We start from the raw sequence: 16,496 nt of genomic DNA on the forward strand, positions 1-16,496 counted from the left end.
AGTTACAGAAAACTCAGGGAACATTAACCAAAGGTGATCATTGAAAACAAGAATGTAATGCTCATGTACGACCTCATGATCCCATCGAGGATGAACATAGAAAACAAAGCATTGCGACCAGATATAGCACTTAGATGCAAAAGAAGAAAAGATGGAATTGCTAATTGAGGTGTCAGTTTGGCTTAAACAAAGCAGAAATTGTGAAAATGACCAAATACCAAGATCTCACAAATGAAGTCAAAAGATCTTGGAAGCTGAAGAGCACCGAAATGGTACCAGTGATCATTGGAGCGATGAGAATGATAAAGAAGAACTTCACGGAAATATTAAAAACCATCCCTGGGAATATTACTACGAAACTAACTGCAGTTAGAAGTTGGCCAGGCCTCGGTAACGATCCTGAAACGAGCCCTCGGAACAAAACTCTGAGAAAAAGAAAACTTCACAAGCTGGTCCATAAATTGAGATCTCTCACCGAAACGGAAGTGGGTACTTTGCGACCAGGAAAGACTCCCTTCTACCATAAAAAAAAATCAGGTAAGTGTAGATTTTGGAAGAAACAGAAAGTATGAGCCACCTCCTATTGGGATGTAAAAACTCATGTCAGAGCAGCTGTAGACACAAAGGCACAACACAACAAGGTCCGAGCAGCTCGTTTTATTGATTTATATTCCATAAAAGAACGATAATAGAATAAATAGAGATCTGTTCCGAGTCCTTGGCGTTGCGGTGCGATGAAAATGAAATTTGACTGAGTTTTGTGCTGCGGTACTCATTCAATATTGCGCAGCAATATATGGTCATGCCATCATTTGTGTCCTCACCACAACTCAAACAGTTGTCCATCAATTTGATTTGTTAAGGTTTAGGGTGGTAGTGGTTCGTCTGTATCCTGTGGCTGCTGGTTGCATCATTTTCTGGGGGCGTGGCTGCTGCTGCTGCTGATGCATCTTTATAACCAGTCATGTGTCATAAGTCATAACCAGTCATAACCAGTCACCGACCTCAGAATGAGATCTGCCTGAGTCAACCCTCCTTGTGTTAATTCAATGGCTTGACAGGGGCTCAACCTAAGGACCCTAATACCTCAAGCCAGCCACCTGGATAAGATTGGGCAAGATGAGCTCAGTCGTTACAGCTCCAGCGCCAGAAGCCATTTGAAAAGGTATTTGGACCCGTTGTGAAAAGAACAGCCGCAGTGATCTTTTGGTGCTGACCCCAGAGTCACCACAGCACAAGGACGCAAGCAATTAAAAAATAATAATAACACCATGCACTTGAAATTCTCTCATTGCCATCCCTGAAATTTATTCTTGACAGCATGGGTGAGGGCAATAATAAATGGCTTATGTGTCTCCTAACCTAGGGCACTGGTGGCTGAAGGACCTAGAGAGCACCAGCAACATGGGGAAAATCTGGAAGGCTGTAATCTCTGAACAACACGCTGCCATTTGCATAATGTAGTCTGTTACTGCTAGCTAATAATTACGATCAACCTTCCCACAGGACATATGCATTTGGGCCACATCACTGACTTCTTGTGCTGGAAATACAATGTTTACAAGAAGCTTCTCTTTTTCACGAGCACGTATACATCCAACTTTACAGCACTTTCCGGTTCCTGGTATTCTACAAAAGCTCATCATCATCATCATCATCATCATCATCATCAACTAGGAACCACTTTCCTAGACTCATTCCTAATGCTACAATGCTGTCTCTTCCCATTTTACTTTTAATTTCCAACTTTAAAAAAACTCATTCTTTATCTCTTCGTGGTTAAAAAACTTTGATGCGTTGTAAATGAAAACGCTACTTAAAAAAAAAGATTATAATCAGTTTTCAGACTACCTTCTGATGCCAAGGAGGGACGTCTCATTTGCCAATCCAATAGAAGTATATATGAGGAATCCAGCATTTGACAAATGTAAGACATTAACACTGAACAATATTTCAAAGGCCGTTTTCATCACTGCTAACCCGGTATTGTTACGTGAGCACGCCCAATGTTCTTTCAGCCACTGGATCATCATCACTGCCCCAGCCCAGTGCTGCCTTAATTCCGAAGCCAATCATGACAGTCACAAGTCCTATAGTCAGGGCCTTGCTTATGGCCCGCCCATCTCGCTTGAAGTTGGATGGCCCGATAAATGCGAGGATTGCTGGGCCGAGGATGAGCGCTCCAGCTAGCGAAGCGACGGCGGCTATCGAGAGAGCGCGTCCAAAGCAAGCGAAGGGTGCGATGGTGCAGAAGAGAAGTGGTAGGGCTGAAGCCACCGTTGTCAGACCACTGGAGAAGATAGGGAGACAGATCTGGTTGGCAGCACGCTGGGCTCGGGCAGCTCGTGGGGTCTGCACAGAAGTGGAAGGAGGATAAAAAAACAAGATAAGTAGAGCGACATTCAAAGTACACCATCCCCATGCCAAATAAATAACATATCCTCCAGCGCGCAACATTGCCGGGGCGCCTTTGGTGCCTTCAGCAGGGCAGCACGTGGACAGGGAATTGAGAGGGAGCAGTGCACAATAAATTAAGTGATTAATTGCATAATTAAAATAAATAAATAAAAATCATAAAATAATTAATTTGTTAATCAATTGGCTAATGGCATACCCAAACCACCACTTCTTCATCCGAATCTGTAACTTTTTTGAAAGTTAATTAAGTAGTTAATCGAAAAAAATTAAGAAATAATCGATTAATTGATTAATCAATAAATCGTAAATACTCTTTATAGCCAAATCACTTGGTCACTGTCATGTCCAAATATCAGCTTACTAGCTGAAAAGGTCCCTGAGATATTGCCCAGATGAGAAAGAAAATAAATAAGTACTTAATAAATCAATAATAATTAAGTAATTAATGAATTAATTGATTAATCAAAAAATATAAAATTTGTTTTTTTCTCACTGGCTTGACAGGAAGTGGATGGATCACTGTTGTGCCCAAAGCACGTGCACATGCTCAAATTTCAGCTTCCTAGGTCAAAGGATGGTGGACAAACAAAACAAATCGCCCGGACAAACAAACAAACAAGAAAAAAAAAAAAAAAACAAGAAAGAAAACAAGAAGGAAAACAATAAAACAAACAAACAGAGTGAAAACTGAGTACTCCCTTTTAGCACGCATCATTGCCGGGCCCCCTTCGGTGCCCGGCGATGACGTCATGTGGCACCTGGAGATGGAATAGGAAAGGTGCGGTGTACGATAGACTTGGCATGCAGTGTGACTGACAGCCTGTTCCGCCTAGTTAAGTAGTAATTTCAAGAGTCCTTCATAAGCCTGGACCTTGTATGAAAGGTAAAATTAATATCTGCTCAAATTCCATTAATATCACCTGCCCAGTAAATTACTGCTGCGTAGTGAAATACTAGTTTGATAATGTCATCAAAAGTTACTGCAGAAGGAGTAGATTCCAGAAAGGGAAAGCATTGACAAGAAGAGAAAGCACTGAGTTATAGAGGAGAAGAGAAAATATATCGTTCAAGGATAAAAACAGGAAAAGGAGGCCGAATGAATATTCAGAAGTTTGAGAAACAGACCGATTTAGATATGTTTCTAGAATTGAGGATAGCTGAGCCCCTCTTCGAGAGGATGGGAAACTCAAGGTTGAACACAAGAGATTGACATGTCTGTGCAGTTTTTAGTCCAAAACAGTTCAGCTTTGGAGAAACCATTGGCATTTGGACCTGGGGTCACATCATCATCAGGCCAATGCTAAGGATCAAAGGCCATTTGTTTGAAAAAAAAACGACTTCTGTTGTTGTAGAGCAAATACGGCTGGTGCTATTAAGATGGTGTACCAAGGAAAGAGATATGGGCGGCACGATGGAACATGACCAAGAAGGGTCGTTGTGCAATATTTACAAGGATGTACATGTGCATATATTTAGCCCGTCCCCTGCACAGCAGGAGATGGGGTTTTGTAATCACTTCTGTGTGTGTGTCTGTCTGTCTGTCTGTACCGTAACTTGTTTTTAACTGTTTGAGCTATTGTCACCAAATTTCCACCAAAGCTTTATTATGATGAAATGGAGAAGGCAAATTAATAATTTTGTCAAAAGGTCAAAGGTCAGTGTTGCGTAAAATCATCAATTTCCATCCAATTGACCTGAAATTTCAATTTACCATTTGAGTTTTGTCATCAAATTTTCAAAAAAGCTTTACTTTGAGAATATGGAGAAGAGAAATTAATAATTTGGTCAAAAGGTCAAAGGCCAGCATCGCATAAAATCATCAATTTTCACCCGATTGACTTGAAATTTAAAGAATTTGCATATCGGGTCACTCAATTGGTTCACGAATCAAAAGGTAGGAGTTGATTGTTTTTTGTTTTTAGATCTAAAGCTCAAAGGACAAGGCTGCATAAAATCATCAATTTTCATTTTGTATTTAAAAAAAACTGTTTTCGTTATTTTGAGCATACAAAAGAAGAAGAAGACGTCTGAATACAAACCGATGCGGACGAGTTTTACATATTTACATGCTTTCTAGTTATGTGTTTGTGGTAAGGTTGAGACTGTGTAAAACCAGTGTGAGTATAAGATTACCATGTGGACCTCAACTGGACTATGAATGTAGCACTCGACAAGGTGCAGAGAGTAATCAACCGAGGAACCGATGACAATGGAAAGAGAAATGGCCTCCACAGCACCAAACTCTCCTCCAACAAGCCACAGAAAGAGCACCATGACAGCAAGCACACCTGCCGTACAGAGGAAGATAGCAAGCCCACTTAAGGTGGACATTCACTGTGAAATCTTAACCTATGTTGTTTCCCGAAATGTGTGTTGTGTCACGTGGCACAAACATGGTAAGTGTATACTGTATCGAAACATGCCATGATATGACAAGCTGTGTTATGGAAAAATAGGGGCGATACCCCCTGGGCACTGGACACCGACTAAAGGTATTTTAAACAGTATCGTGGTATTTTAAACAAATTTCAGTGGTTGCTCGGAGACAGGGCAGTATGTAGAATCATACCACCATAATCATAAAACTTGAGTTCATCACATACTGAACCCTCCGGCGTCCGTCGTCTGTCGTCGTCTGTTAACTTTTCGACGTTAACAGTCCAGCGTCCACAAATATCAACCGATTCTGATCAAACTTGACATGCAGCATCCTTACCCCAAGGACCAGGTTGGTATTACATTTCAGCCCGATCCGTTGAAAAATGGCGGACATAGGCGACCATTTTGTTTTTGGTCATGTAAACGACGTTAACACTGTAGCGTCCACAAATATTAACAGATTTTGATCAAACTTAGAATGTTTAACCCTTACCATACAAGGTAGGTTGCTATTGCATTCCAACCTGATCCGTCACAAAATGGCCGCCATAGGCCACCATATTGTTTTCAGCTCCAAAACGACGTTAAGACGTTAACGTCCACAAATATTTATGGATTTTGATCAAACTTGGTGTGTGAGACTCTTACCACACAAGGTAGGTTGCTATCGCATGTCAACCCGATCTGTCACAAAATGGCCGCCATAAGCCGGCATATTTTTTCAGCTCTGAAACAACGTTAACAATCTAGCGTCCACATATATTGACGAATTTTCATCAAACTTGGCATGTGAGACCCGACCTACTTTAAAGTTGTCGAGTCAGTTCAGTTGAGTTCTGCTTCCCTGGAAGCTCTAGCTTAGGGGATTAAACTCCCCACACACCCTTTTTCATCCAAAAATTTTTATGCCGTGAACAAGCTTTGGTACATCATGGGGTGATGAAGGTTGTGGTCAAGTCTGATTGAAATAGTGTGTGTAGGTTTTGAGAAGAGAGCAAATACCAACCGTGGGGGGCTAAACCCCCCCCCCCCCGTATACCTCCTTAGACCCCAATGTTTTTGCCGTGAACAAACATTGGTACATCATAGACCTCGGAGACATGCTGAATGGAGAAGGTGGATCAGACTCGGCAACGGTTGCAAGAGTGAGATGTGCATGGAAGAAGTTTCGGGAACTGAGTGGCGTGCTGACGAGGAGGGGTGTCCTTGAAGCTGAAGGGAAAGGTGTATGCTGCATGTGTGAGAAGTGTTATGATTTATGGGAGCGAGACATGGGTAATGAACGTAGAGCAGCAACGAAGGCTGGAAAGGGTGGAAATGCGAATGGTTCGGTGGATGTGTGGAGTATCGTTGAGAGAGAGGAAGACAAATGATGAATTGCGAAAGATGATGGGAATAGAGCCTGTGATGGATGCTGTGAAGAGGAACCGGTTGAGATGGTTTGGTCATGTGTTGAGGAAGGATGAAAGTGACTGGTTGAGAAGAGTGATGGAAATGAATGTAGAAGGAAGTAGAGGACGGGGAAGACCGAGAAAGACTTGGCTAAAGATGGTGGAAGAAGAAATGCGGGCAAGGGGGTTAACAAGGAGAGATGCAGAAAATAGGGCAAAATAGAGAAGGTTGTCATGGGGACCGCAAGGCTAACCCCCGCTCTAGCAGGGAAAATGGCCTTAAAATGCATGTTGTTGTTGTTGTATAGGTAATGAATGGAACGTTGTTGGAAAGTTTCATTGGAATTGTATGTCTAGTTTCTGAGAGGAAAGCAAACACCTATTTTGGGGGGCAACCACCTCCCTCCCCTGTGGACCTCCTTAGGGGCCGATTTTTTTTTAATGCCGTAAAAAAACTTTGGTACATCACGAGTCATGAAGGTTGTGGTCAAGTTTCATCGAAATTGGGAGTGTAGTTGAAGAGGAAAAAGCAAATTCCTATTTTGTGTGCCAAACCTGGACCCACGTTGATCCCTGATAGACCCCCTTAGACCCGGACTCTTTAAATGCCGTAAACAAACTTGAGTTGCAACATACCAAATATAATTTTAGCCGAATTTGGTCACAATCCCATGAGCAGTTTCAGAGAAGTTGCAAGTGTTTACGGACTGATGGACGGACGATGCGCCATCCCATAAGCTCCCCAGGAATACGTTCCAGGTGAGCTAAAATCAGACGTGTTCTAGTTCACCATGAGATGTCTGTGAGCGCAATGCGTAAACTTCACTGGATAAGGGGCAAGAATAGCTTAGCTCCTTCAGCATTGTGTTGGATTGAAGGAAAGTTGTACCCAGTTGTTGTTAGGGTTAGGGTTAGGGTTAGGGTTAGGGTTAGGGTTAGTGTGAGAGTTAGTCCAAAAGTGTCCAAAAGAACAAACACTGTCCAAAAGGGGTGTAAAAAAATAAAATTGATATTGAATACCTAGTATGGTGCTCATGACGGTAAGAAGAAGAACAGGATGAGAAGTAAATATCATAATGGCAAGGAAGCAGGTCCCCATGGAAAGGCCCAAACTCTGCAGAGACCCCTGGATACCTGCACCCGGAAACACAACTGTTGTATAGTAGATATATCTGGTAAACATTACAAACCTGGAAACTCTAAATGATATCACATTGCAGTTAGGGTTTCTTACTTGGCTGGCCAGCAATTCATTATTGTCCATCCAAAGAATCCCCCGCTCCCGACCTCCTACCACACCCCCATGTTGCACTCGAACCCTCTTTCTTCTCCTTCCTTATTTAAATTTTGCATGCCCCCATTCTAAATCTTCCCCTGGTTACAAATCTTTAATTGCAGAGGATGGCGCAACAGTGAGATATTCGTCGTCGTCGTCGTTCGTTTGCAGCACGTGGCTGCAGGTTAGCGTCAGTTCTCGCAGGTGCATGGCGGTGGCACTGATACAGTTCCGCCTGTGAGTTCGAGCAGAAATCTGGCGCGGGGTCAAGATTTAAGCCGAAGCTAGACAGCTTAGAAGTGAAGGTAACCCAGGAAACCCAGCCAGCTCAGTCTGATATAACATCATGGAAATTAAAATTACAATACCTACTTCGCATGATCAGATCAGACCTTCGCAAGGTTAAATATTTCATAATATTTGCATATGCAAGAAATAATAGGCCTACATAGTCCTCAAGGAAGAGTGTGTTCCTGTAAATTGTTCTGTAATCCTAACCCCTGTTTTAGGATAAATCCTCATTCTGAACGTAACACATACCAAGAACCTCTATGAAGACCTGCTTCCAGTGTTGGCAGGTGTGGAAGCCATGGCGCAAGGCTGAGTCAGGTGGCAAATTTGTCAGTTGCTCTTTCAGAAAGGTCTCCCACTGCAAGTAATCTGTCAGTGCCTGGAATGCCGGACGTCCATGAGGTGTTGTCTGGCCACACAGAATGGGTAAAGTGGATAAGGAAGAGCAAGGCTCATCCTGAAAAATTAGTTGTTGTCAATACAGAAAGAATAGGGCAAGTTCTTACACACCGATTTGAAGGCCATGGCTATCCATGCCACCCGTCCAGCTTGTAATCCTAGTGTAGCATGAGAGAGCTGACCGGGCAGCAGGTGTGGCTGGGGTAACGCATGGCATTCGGAGGGCAACACAGGAAGTGCTGACATAGACAGGCCTGTCAGAAACAGCAAAAAGAGAGCGGAGAGCGGACCAGAACAGACAACGCAGGGGGAAAAAACACAATTAAGAAAAGCAAAACAATAAAAGCAAAATAAGAGATAACTATGGAAGCAGTTAAAGAAGGGAAAGTGAAGTAAATGACACAATATGGTAGGGGCATAAAGGTATTGGTAAATACTATATATACAGTGCATTCAGAAAGTATTCAGACCCCTTCACTTTTTACACATTTTGTTATGTTGCAGCCTTATGCTGAAATCGTTTAAATTCATTTTTTCCCTCATCAATCTACACTCAATACCCCAAAATGACAAAGAGAAAACAGGATTTTAGAAAGTTTTGCAAATTAAGTCTGAATACTTATGTCAATATGATATTTCAGTTTTTTCTTTTTAATAAATTTATATATACTAGGGCATGCCCGTACTATATATATATCTAAAATTATATCCCCCCCCTCTATTTACATGAAATGGTTTGGTCCAAAGCGAACGGCTTGCGAGTGCGGTGACAATCCCCCCCCTCTATTTACATGAAATGGTTTGGTCCAAAGCGAACGGCTTGCGAGTACGGTGACAATCCCCCCCCTCTATTTACATGAAATGGTTTGGTCCAAAGCGAACGGCTTGCGAGTACGGTGACAATCCCCCCCCCCCTCTATTTACATGAAATGGTTTGGTCCAAAGCGAACGGCTTGCGGAGTTTGGTAAAGAAATCGTCATAGCGTGCCCAAACGCGCAGGAAAGCGAAAGAATCGCAAATTAGTTTTTATTAGTTTTAAAACATAGTTTAACGCCAACATAGCGCCAACATAGTTGTGAAATAAATGAATACGCTCTCAAATGTGCCGTCCGAGGCAGAGTCTGTTCGCCACGTTCGGCACACGTGATAGCTCGCTGCTCTCTGATTGGTTGAATCGTTTTTTGGACATAGCTCGGTAACTACTTGTCCGATTAATATGAAACCTTGAAAAGGCACATCCTCGGGTCCCCAGCAATATACCTGGCAAGTTGCAAGTATATCGGACCGGTAGTTGTCGAGAAACAGCGGTCACAGACAAACAAACAAACACACACACAGACACACAGACACACACACACACACACACACACACAGAGATTACTGGAATTATAGATAGATACCGTAAATTCTCTTTTAATATATATATATGTGTTAGGTAAATCTGAGTGAGTGATGAAAAAGGAAAGGAAACTTACGAAAGATCTGTAAATAACAAGTTGGCCTGAAGAATTTACGGTATATTATGACGTGTCGGTTACGGCACGCATGTCGGTGAAATTCTGTGATTCATATCCCAAACATTAATTATTTAGCAGGATTCTCTATTTATGTCGATATATTTTCTCGCTCTCCTTTAATCCATAATAAATGACGAGCATACTGATACTGTATTTTAAAACAGAAGCTGAAACTTCAAACCATGGGATAAATTACATGCTGTGCTGCACCACCTGATGTCGCTGTAAGATATTCTTCATAAAGGGTTGTCCAGGTAACTCACCGATGCGGAGCTCTATTTGCTTCATAACAAACCTTTTGAGCTTTTGAACTGAGACTGAGACTTTTTGAGAACAAAGACAAAGACTTTGTTTGACAAATCAATTGTGTTAGGGTTAGGGTTACAACAATATATTTGTTAGGGTTAGGGTTAGAATAATATATTTGTTAGGGTTAGGGTTAGAACAATATATTTGTTAGGGTTTTCTTTTTTTTTTCTCTTTTTTTTTTGTATACAAGATCGAGGCTCGTGAAAGAGCGAACATTTATCACACAGAAAGACAAACCGACACATAACCGACAAACCGACACATAAAACAAATAACATCGGGAGCGGTAGACAAGATGGGGAGAGAGGGGGAAGGACACAAACACAACATTTGAGAGCAGGAACCGAGAGACATGGAGACATCGAGAGATCTGTGGGAGGGAGAGGGCTTTGGGGGGGAGGCATGGGAAAGGGGGTGGGAGAGGCATAAAACATATGGACACTGCCAGGACTACCAGGAAAGAAGTTGGAATTACAAACAAGGTGGATCTGGGGTGAATTAGTGGGGGTAGAAAAGATCAAGGTTTTGGATGGGGGAAGATAAGAGATGGTGGTGAACAGCTGTTTTAAAGACCTGGAGGGAGGAGTGGGATTGAAGGGAGTGTGGGAGTTTGTTCCAGAGGCGGGAGAAAAGAGGAATGAAGGAGTGAAGGTGAGCAGAGAGCCGAGATTTCGGCAGTTTAACCATCAGAGGCTTGCTGGCAGATCTTGTGCGACCTGTAGGAATATTTGGGGGACAGAGCACAGAGAGAGCTGGGGGAGCAAGGCCGGAGAGGAGTCGGTAGAAGACAGAAAGACCACCTACCTGCCTGCGGTGAGTGAGTGAAAGGCCCTCAGAGATAGCTTCATCGCGGGAGATTCCAATGATTCTGAAAGCTTTGGTTTCAACAGCATGAAGCCGACCTAGGTGTGAGGCAGGAGCACCAGCCCATAGGGGAGAACAGTATTCCATTGAGCTGCGGATGAAAGCCTTGTATGTGGTGAGGAGCTCAGGTGTGCCTAGGAAGGACTTCGCACGACGGAGGATGCCCAGTCGGCAACTGGCTTTGCAGGCCAGCTTGGAAATGTGGTTTTCCCAAGAATGATCATGGCAGATAGTGAGACCCAAAAGCTTGAGCGACAGAACTTCTTGGAGAGGATTGTTGAGAAAGTAGATGGGAGGGTTGTCCAGTCGATCTTTTCGGAGAGACATAGTAAGAGTGTGAGATTTGTCAGGATTGAAAGACATGTTCCACTTGTTTGACCAGTCTGTGATTTTGTCCAGGTCTTCAGAGAGTGAGGAGGCTGCAGACTGCCGATCTGAGGGAAGAGGAATGGAGCGGCAGAGAGTGGAGTCATCAGCAAAGAGATAGAGAGGATTTTCCAGAGAGTCAGAGAGATCATTGATAAAGACCAGAAAAAGCACAGGGCCCAGCACACTGCCTTGGGGAACTCCAGCCTGAACAGGAAGGGGAGATGAGAGAAATCCATTCAGGGCCACACGTTGACTACGACCAGAGAGGAAGTCCGCAAGCCATGCATGGAGATTTCCATGGATACCATAGGAGTAGAGTTTGGTGAGCAGAGCTGGGTGCCAGACCGTATCGAAGGCACGTGATATGTCAAGGGAGACAGCTCTGATTTCCTGTTTGGCATTGAGGACCTCCATCCATTGTTGAGACAGGAGAAGCAGCATGTCCAGAGTGGAGTGACCTGGTCTGAATCCAAATTGATGATCAGAGATCAAGCCATTGGAGAAGAGGAAAGATTTCATATCTGAAGCAATGATGGATTCCATGACTTTGCTGATAATTGGGAGCAGGCTGATTGGTCTGTAGTTAAAAGGATCTGTTTTTGCACCTTTTTTGTGTAAAGCGGTAATGTTTGCTGATTTCCAGGATGCTGGCAGATGACCTTGAGCAAAAGATAGGGTGAAAAGAACAGAGAGAGGGTGAGATAGAGCGGCAGAGCAGGATTTTAGGACCCGTGGGCTGATGCCGTCTGGTCCAGTTGCAGAATCAGAGTCGAGGTTAGACAAAAACTCCTCCACCTTGTCAGGAGAGAAGGACACAGAGTCCAGGAGCAGTTGGGTTCGACTGGGAAAGGTGGGAACAGAGAGAGATGGGTTTGGGACTAAAGATTTTGAGGCAAACACAGAGTTGAGGCATTCGGCTTTGTCACGAGCGATGTCAACTGTGTGGCCATTTGAGGTAAGGGAGGGGATGGAGGGGGAACAAACACCAGAAACGGATTTGACCAGACGCCACCAGGATTTGGAGGAAGGAGACAGGTTTGAGAGTTCGTTCTTGAGTGAGGAGAGATAGTGCTTCCTGGCACTCCTGAGGGTAGACACACACTTGTTCCGAGCTTGGTGGAAGGAACTGAGATTGCCTTCAGTTGGATTAGCCTTCCAAGAGGCAAAGGCAAGTTGTTTCAGGGCAACTGCCTCACCACAAGATTCGGTGTACCATGGACGGGAGGAAGGGTAAGACAACTGAAGACGAGATGGGATAAATCTGTGCATGAGAGAGATCAGTTTGCTTTGGAAGAATTCCCAGGAAGAATTGATGTCAGAGGCAGTGGAGATGGGAGACCAATCCAGACGATTGATGGCTGCTTGAAGCCCGTCCCAGTCGGCCTGAGTGAAATGCCAGACTCTTCGACGCTGAGGAGGTTCTCTGAGAATGGCCAGAGAGATGTCCACTTTGACAAGCACATGATCAGAAGAACCGAATTTGTTAGGGTTAGAATAATATATTTGTTAGGGTTAGGGTTAGAATAATATATTTGTTAGGGTTAGGGTTAGAATAATATATTTGTTAGGGTTAGGGTTAGAACAATATATTTGTTAGGGTTAGGGTTAGAATAATATATTTGTTAGGGTTAGGGTTAGAATAATATATTTGTTAGGGTTAGAACAATATATTTGTTAGGGTTAGGGTTAGAATAATATATTTGTTAGGGTTAGGGTTAGAATAATATATTTGTTAGGGTTAGGGTTAGAATAATATATTTGTTAGGGTTAGGGTTAGAATAATATATTTGTTAGGGTTAGGGTTAGAATAATATATTTGTTAGGGTTAGGGTTAGAACAATATATTTGTTAGGGTTAGGGTTAGAATAATATATTTGTTAGGGTTAGGGTTAGAATAATATATTTGTTAGGGTTAGGGTTAGAATAATATATTTGTTAGGGTTAGGGTTAGAATAATATATTTGTTAGGGTTAGGGTTAGAACAATATATTTGTTAGGGTTAGGGTTAGAACAATATATTTGTTAGGGTTAGGGTTAGAACAATATATTTGTTAGGGTTAGGGTTATAACAATATATTTGTTAGGGTTAGGGTTAGAATAATATATTTGTTAGGGTTAGGGTTAGAATAATATATTTGTTAGGGTTAGGGTTAGAACAATATATTTGTTAGGGTTAGGGTTAGAACAATATATTTGTTAGGGTTAGGGTTAGAATAATATATTTGTTAGGGTTAGGGTTAGAATAATATATTTGTTAGGGTTAGGGTTAGAACAATATATTTGTTAGGGTTAGGGTTAGAACAATATATTTGTTAGGGTTAGGGTTAGGGTTAGGGTTACGGTTAGGGTTAGGGTTAGGGTTAGGGTTACGGTTAGGGTTAGGGTTACGGTTAGGGTTAGGGTTACGGTTAGGGTTAGGGTTACGGTTAGGGTTAGGGTTAGAACAACATATTTTTTTCTAAATTTGCAAATTTTATAAGAACAATATATTTTTGAAGCTAAACCACAGCAGTTTTGCCATTTCAACACTTGTTATTAGCTTTTAACGAGACTCTCAAGGACAAATGCACAAAGGGATATTCTTCCGGTTGATCTATACCGTGCAGAAGTGAAATATTAAACAAAAGCGTATGATATCGCTTGTGTCTGTAACCCATGACGAGCATGGGATGGGATATGGTGCAGGTGGAGCAGTTCTCCGCAGGCCAATTATCAAGGAATAAAAGTCAGGCCCATGGACCGGTCGCACACGACGAGCTTTTAAAACAGACTTTAACATCTGCCACCACTCTCTTCGATATCCCCTGGTTCTCTCGACACCTTCCTACCTGACCACATGTCCACTGGTGTCGTGTGATACAAATAAGCAAAATAAAATACTCTGTTTTTGATGAACAAGCAAATTGCCTTATAACTCAATACAAAAGTTATAATTATAACATTAAACAACAATAACAAAAAAACTTTGTTATGGAAAATAGTCTCTGGTCAATCTTACCCGCGGTAAATTCAAATCACGATTCAATGTGATAATTTACATATATTTTTACATATTTAATATATTTTTCAAACTTAATTTGCATATGACATTTAGCATGGGCTGGGAAGATGGCCGAATGCTGTGGATAGTCATCTCTAATCTGTCTAGCCTGGATTTGAATCTTGGCCCAGCTATGAACTGTCATCCCAGTGTTTCACAGGTAGGGTGAATCATTAATGTGTGTGACGTCCCTCGGATAGATATTAAACTGGGTGTCCCATCTTCCGGTATGACTTGGTGAACGTTAAAGATCCCATCATGTCCTGCACGAAGAGTAGGCGAGATATTGCTGGCACCATGAACAGATTATAAATTCGTGCATTGACTTCCTGTGTCGGAGTGGCAGCACCTAATCAGCTTTACCAACTCATTCACCTAGTTTAGTCATAACTCGTCCACAACTTTGTTAAATATCATGTTATTTATCACTTTTAGCCCTATGGTGAAGAATCTAAGAATTTTATCTTTTAACTTTTATCTATGAAATTGCATTTTTTTTAAAATGAAGAATCACTTAAAAAAATTAAATAATTATCGTATCCGGATCCTCATTCAGATCTTCACCAAAATCGAATCGATTAGTCCTTGTCAGACACCCAACCTCTCCACCAAGTTTTGTTCAAATCCGTTCACAACTTTTGGAGATATCCTGCTATATGTAGCGTTTGGTCCGATCACTCAATGGTGAAGAATCGCTTGAAAAAATTTTTTTTAATCGTATCCGAATCTGTCCAAAATTTTTGAGATATCCTGTTCACAGATTCACAGACAAACAAACAGACAAACAGACAAACAGACAGGGGTGAAAACATAACCTCCATCCACCTTCGGTGGCGAAGGTAATAAAAATAGTAAAAAAAGTACGTTCTTGTAAAAATATAACGCGGATTATAACACAATACTTTTATGTCCATTTACAAAAATGACCTAACTTCAATAATCCATTCATACACAACACCTGGCTTTGTATTAACATTATTCCTGGAGATGCAACAAAGACACTGAAGAAGCCCCCACTATGCCACCACCCACCCACCCCAATACGGATATCAAGATAGGAATCTCCAATTTATCAATAGCCTACTCTTTGGTAATAGCTCTGTGATATATTTAAGCCACAAACAAATGGAACAATCAGCTTAACCTCGCTTTTGAAGGATGTTGTACTCGATGATGCAATGCCCTGTCTACAAAGCACCGGGAAGACCAAGAACAGAGAACGCTACATTTGTGCTAATCCATTAATCCGGCTCCAGCCGCTTTCTTTCATCAAGGCAGCAAATAGCACCGGATCGGCAGTTTCAGTGGTTTTTTGTAATGTACTACCTGCAAGCTTAAATTGACTAAGGTACGGAACAATGCAGCACTTACACACCTTGGGGTAGACACTGAGCTCCACCGGCGACTACAAGGCGAGCGTTTGCTGCAAACGTCTTGCACAGGAGGCAGAGGTGAGGGAGTTCTCGGTGTAGGTCAAAGCTTGGGTCGTATACAACTCTTCCCTGCGGGTTAGACAAAAGGAAGGAAGTTATATGGTAAGGGCCGTAAAAAGATTTGGCTTACCACGTGTAATATCTGCTTCTTTACGTCATGCCATTATGACCCCACCCTGTGGCACAAACAATGCTAGAAGTTTGATAAGGACGTAAAACCTCTTCCCTCCAACCCCCCAAAAATAAACTGTTAAAAGTCGTTCACCAAGAGAAAACATTTCACGTGTTAATATGGATCGCTAAAAAGGGCACAGAGGATTTTCTGGAATTTCAGCCGTGATTTGGAGAGAGCCATGTTGGGCGCGTGTATTTGATTAGGTGGGAAAAGCCAACCCGCACCTACTTTATATTTCCGGCACCTTCTGAATGAAAAGTCAGGGGGATTTCCCACCACATACTGGGTCCCGAGCCAATGGCAGCTGAGAGAGGGTGGGGGCAGAGAATATAAAAGGGCGTGGTGCGAACCACGTGAGGAGAAAGCCAGGAAACCTCACTGGGGAAGCTGAGGATGGTAGGGGATTTTCTCCAAGGCACGACCCCTCTGCCTGCTGCTGCCTCCCGCCACGTCTCCACTGCAGGCCACGCCTGCTTCCCTTCATGCCTGGTCCATGTCTACGGCCCAAACTGTTTCCCTGCAAGACCGCGTCTCCACCTTGGACTCGCTGCATCTGGTAGAGGTGTAGCCAGCAGTATTTTCAGTCTTGTTTGATTCGCTGGTCTTTCTGCTGAGGTCTGTTAAGTACTTAAAT

At 42.6% G+C, this 16,496-nt stretch overlaps 1 protein-coding gene across 1 annotated transcript in view; it reads right to left on the reverse strand.

Annotated features, from left to right (window-relative positions):
- Positions 1-642: 642 nt before the first annotated feature.
- Positions 643-16,496, reverse strand: part of LOC137425829 (protein dispatched homolog 3) — a 348,370-nt gene continuing 332,516 nt past the window's right edge. The window contains exons 10-15 of the mRNA XM_078775594.1: positions 15,630-15,756; positions 8,266-8,408; positions 8,005-8,164; positions 7,209-7,322; positions 4,552-4,706; positions 643-2,352 (exon numbers count right to left, since the gene is read on the reverse strand). Coding sequence (XP_078631720.1) covers positions 1,990-2,352; positions 4,552-4,706; positions 7,209-7,322; positions 8,005-8,164; positions 8,266-8,408; positions 15,630-15,756 — 1,062 coding nt within the window. The 3' untranslated portion in view covers positions 643-1,989. The remainder of the gene's footprint in view (positions 2,353-4,551; positions 4,707-7,208; positions 7,323-8,004; positions 8,165-8,265; positions 8,409-15,629; positions 15,757-16,496) is intronic.

This window comes from Myxine glutinosa, chromosome 4 (assembly GCF_964187855.1).
Source record: "Myxine glutinosa chromosome 4, kmMyxGlut1.1, whole genome shotgun sequence".
NCBI lineage: Eukaryota > Metazoa > Chordata > Myxini > Myxiniformes > Myxinidae > Myxine > Myxine glutinosa.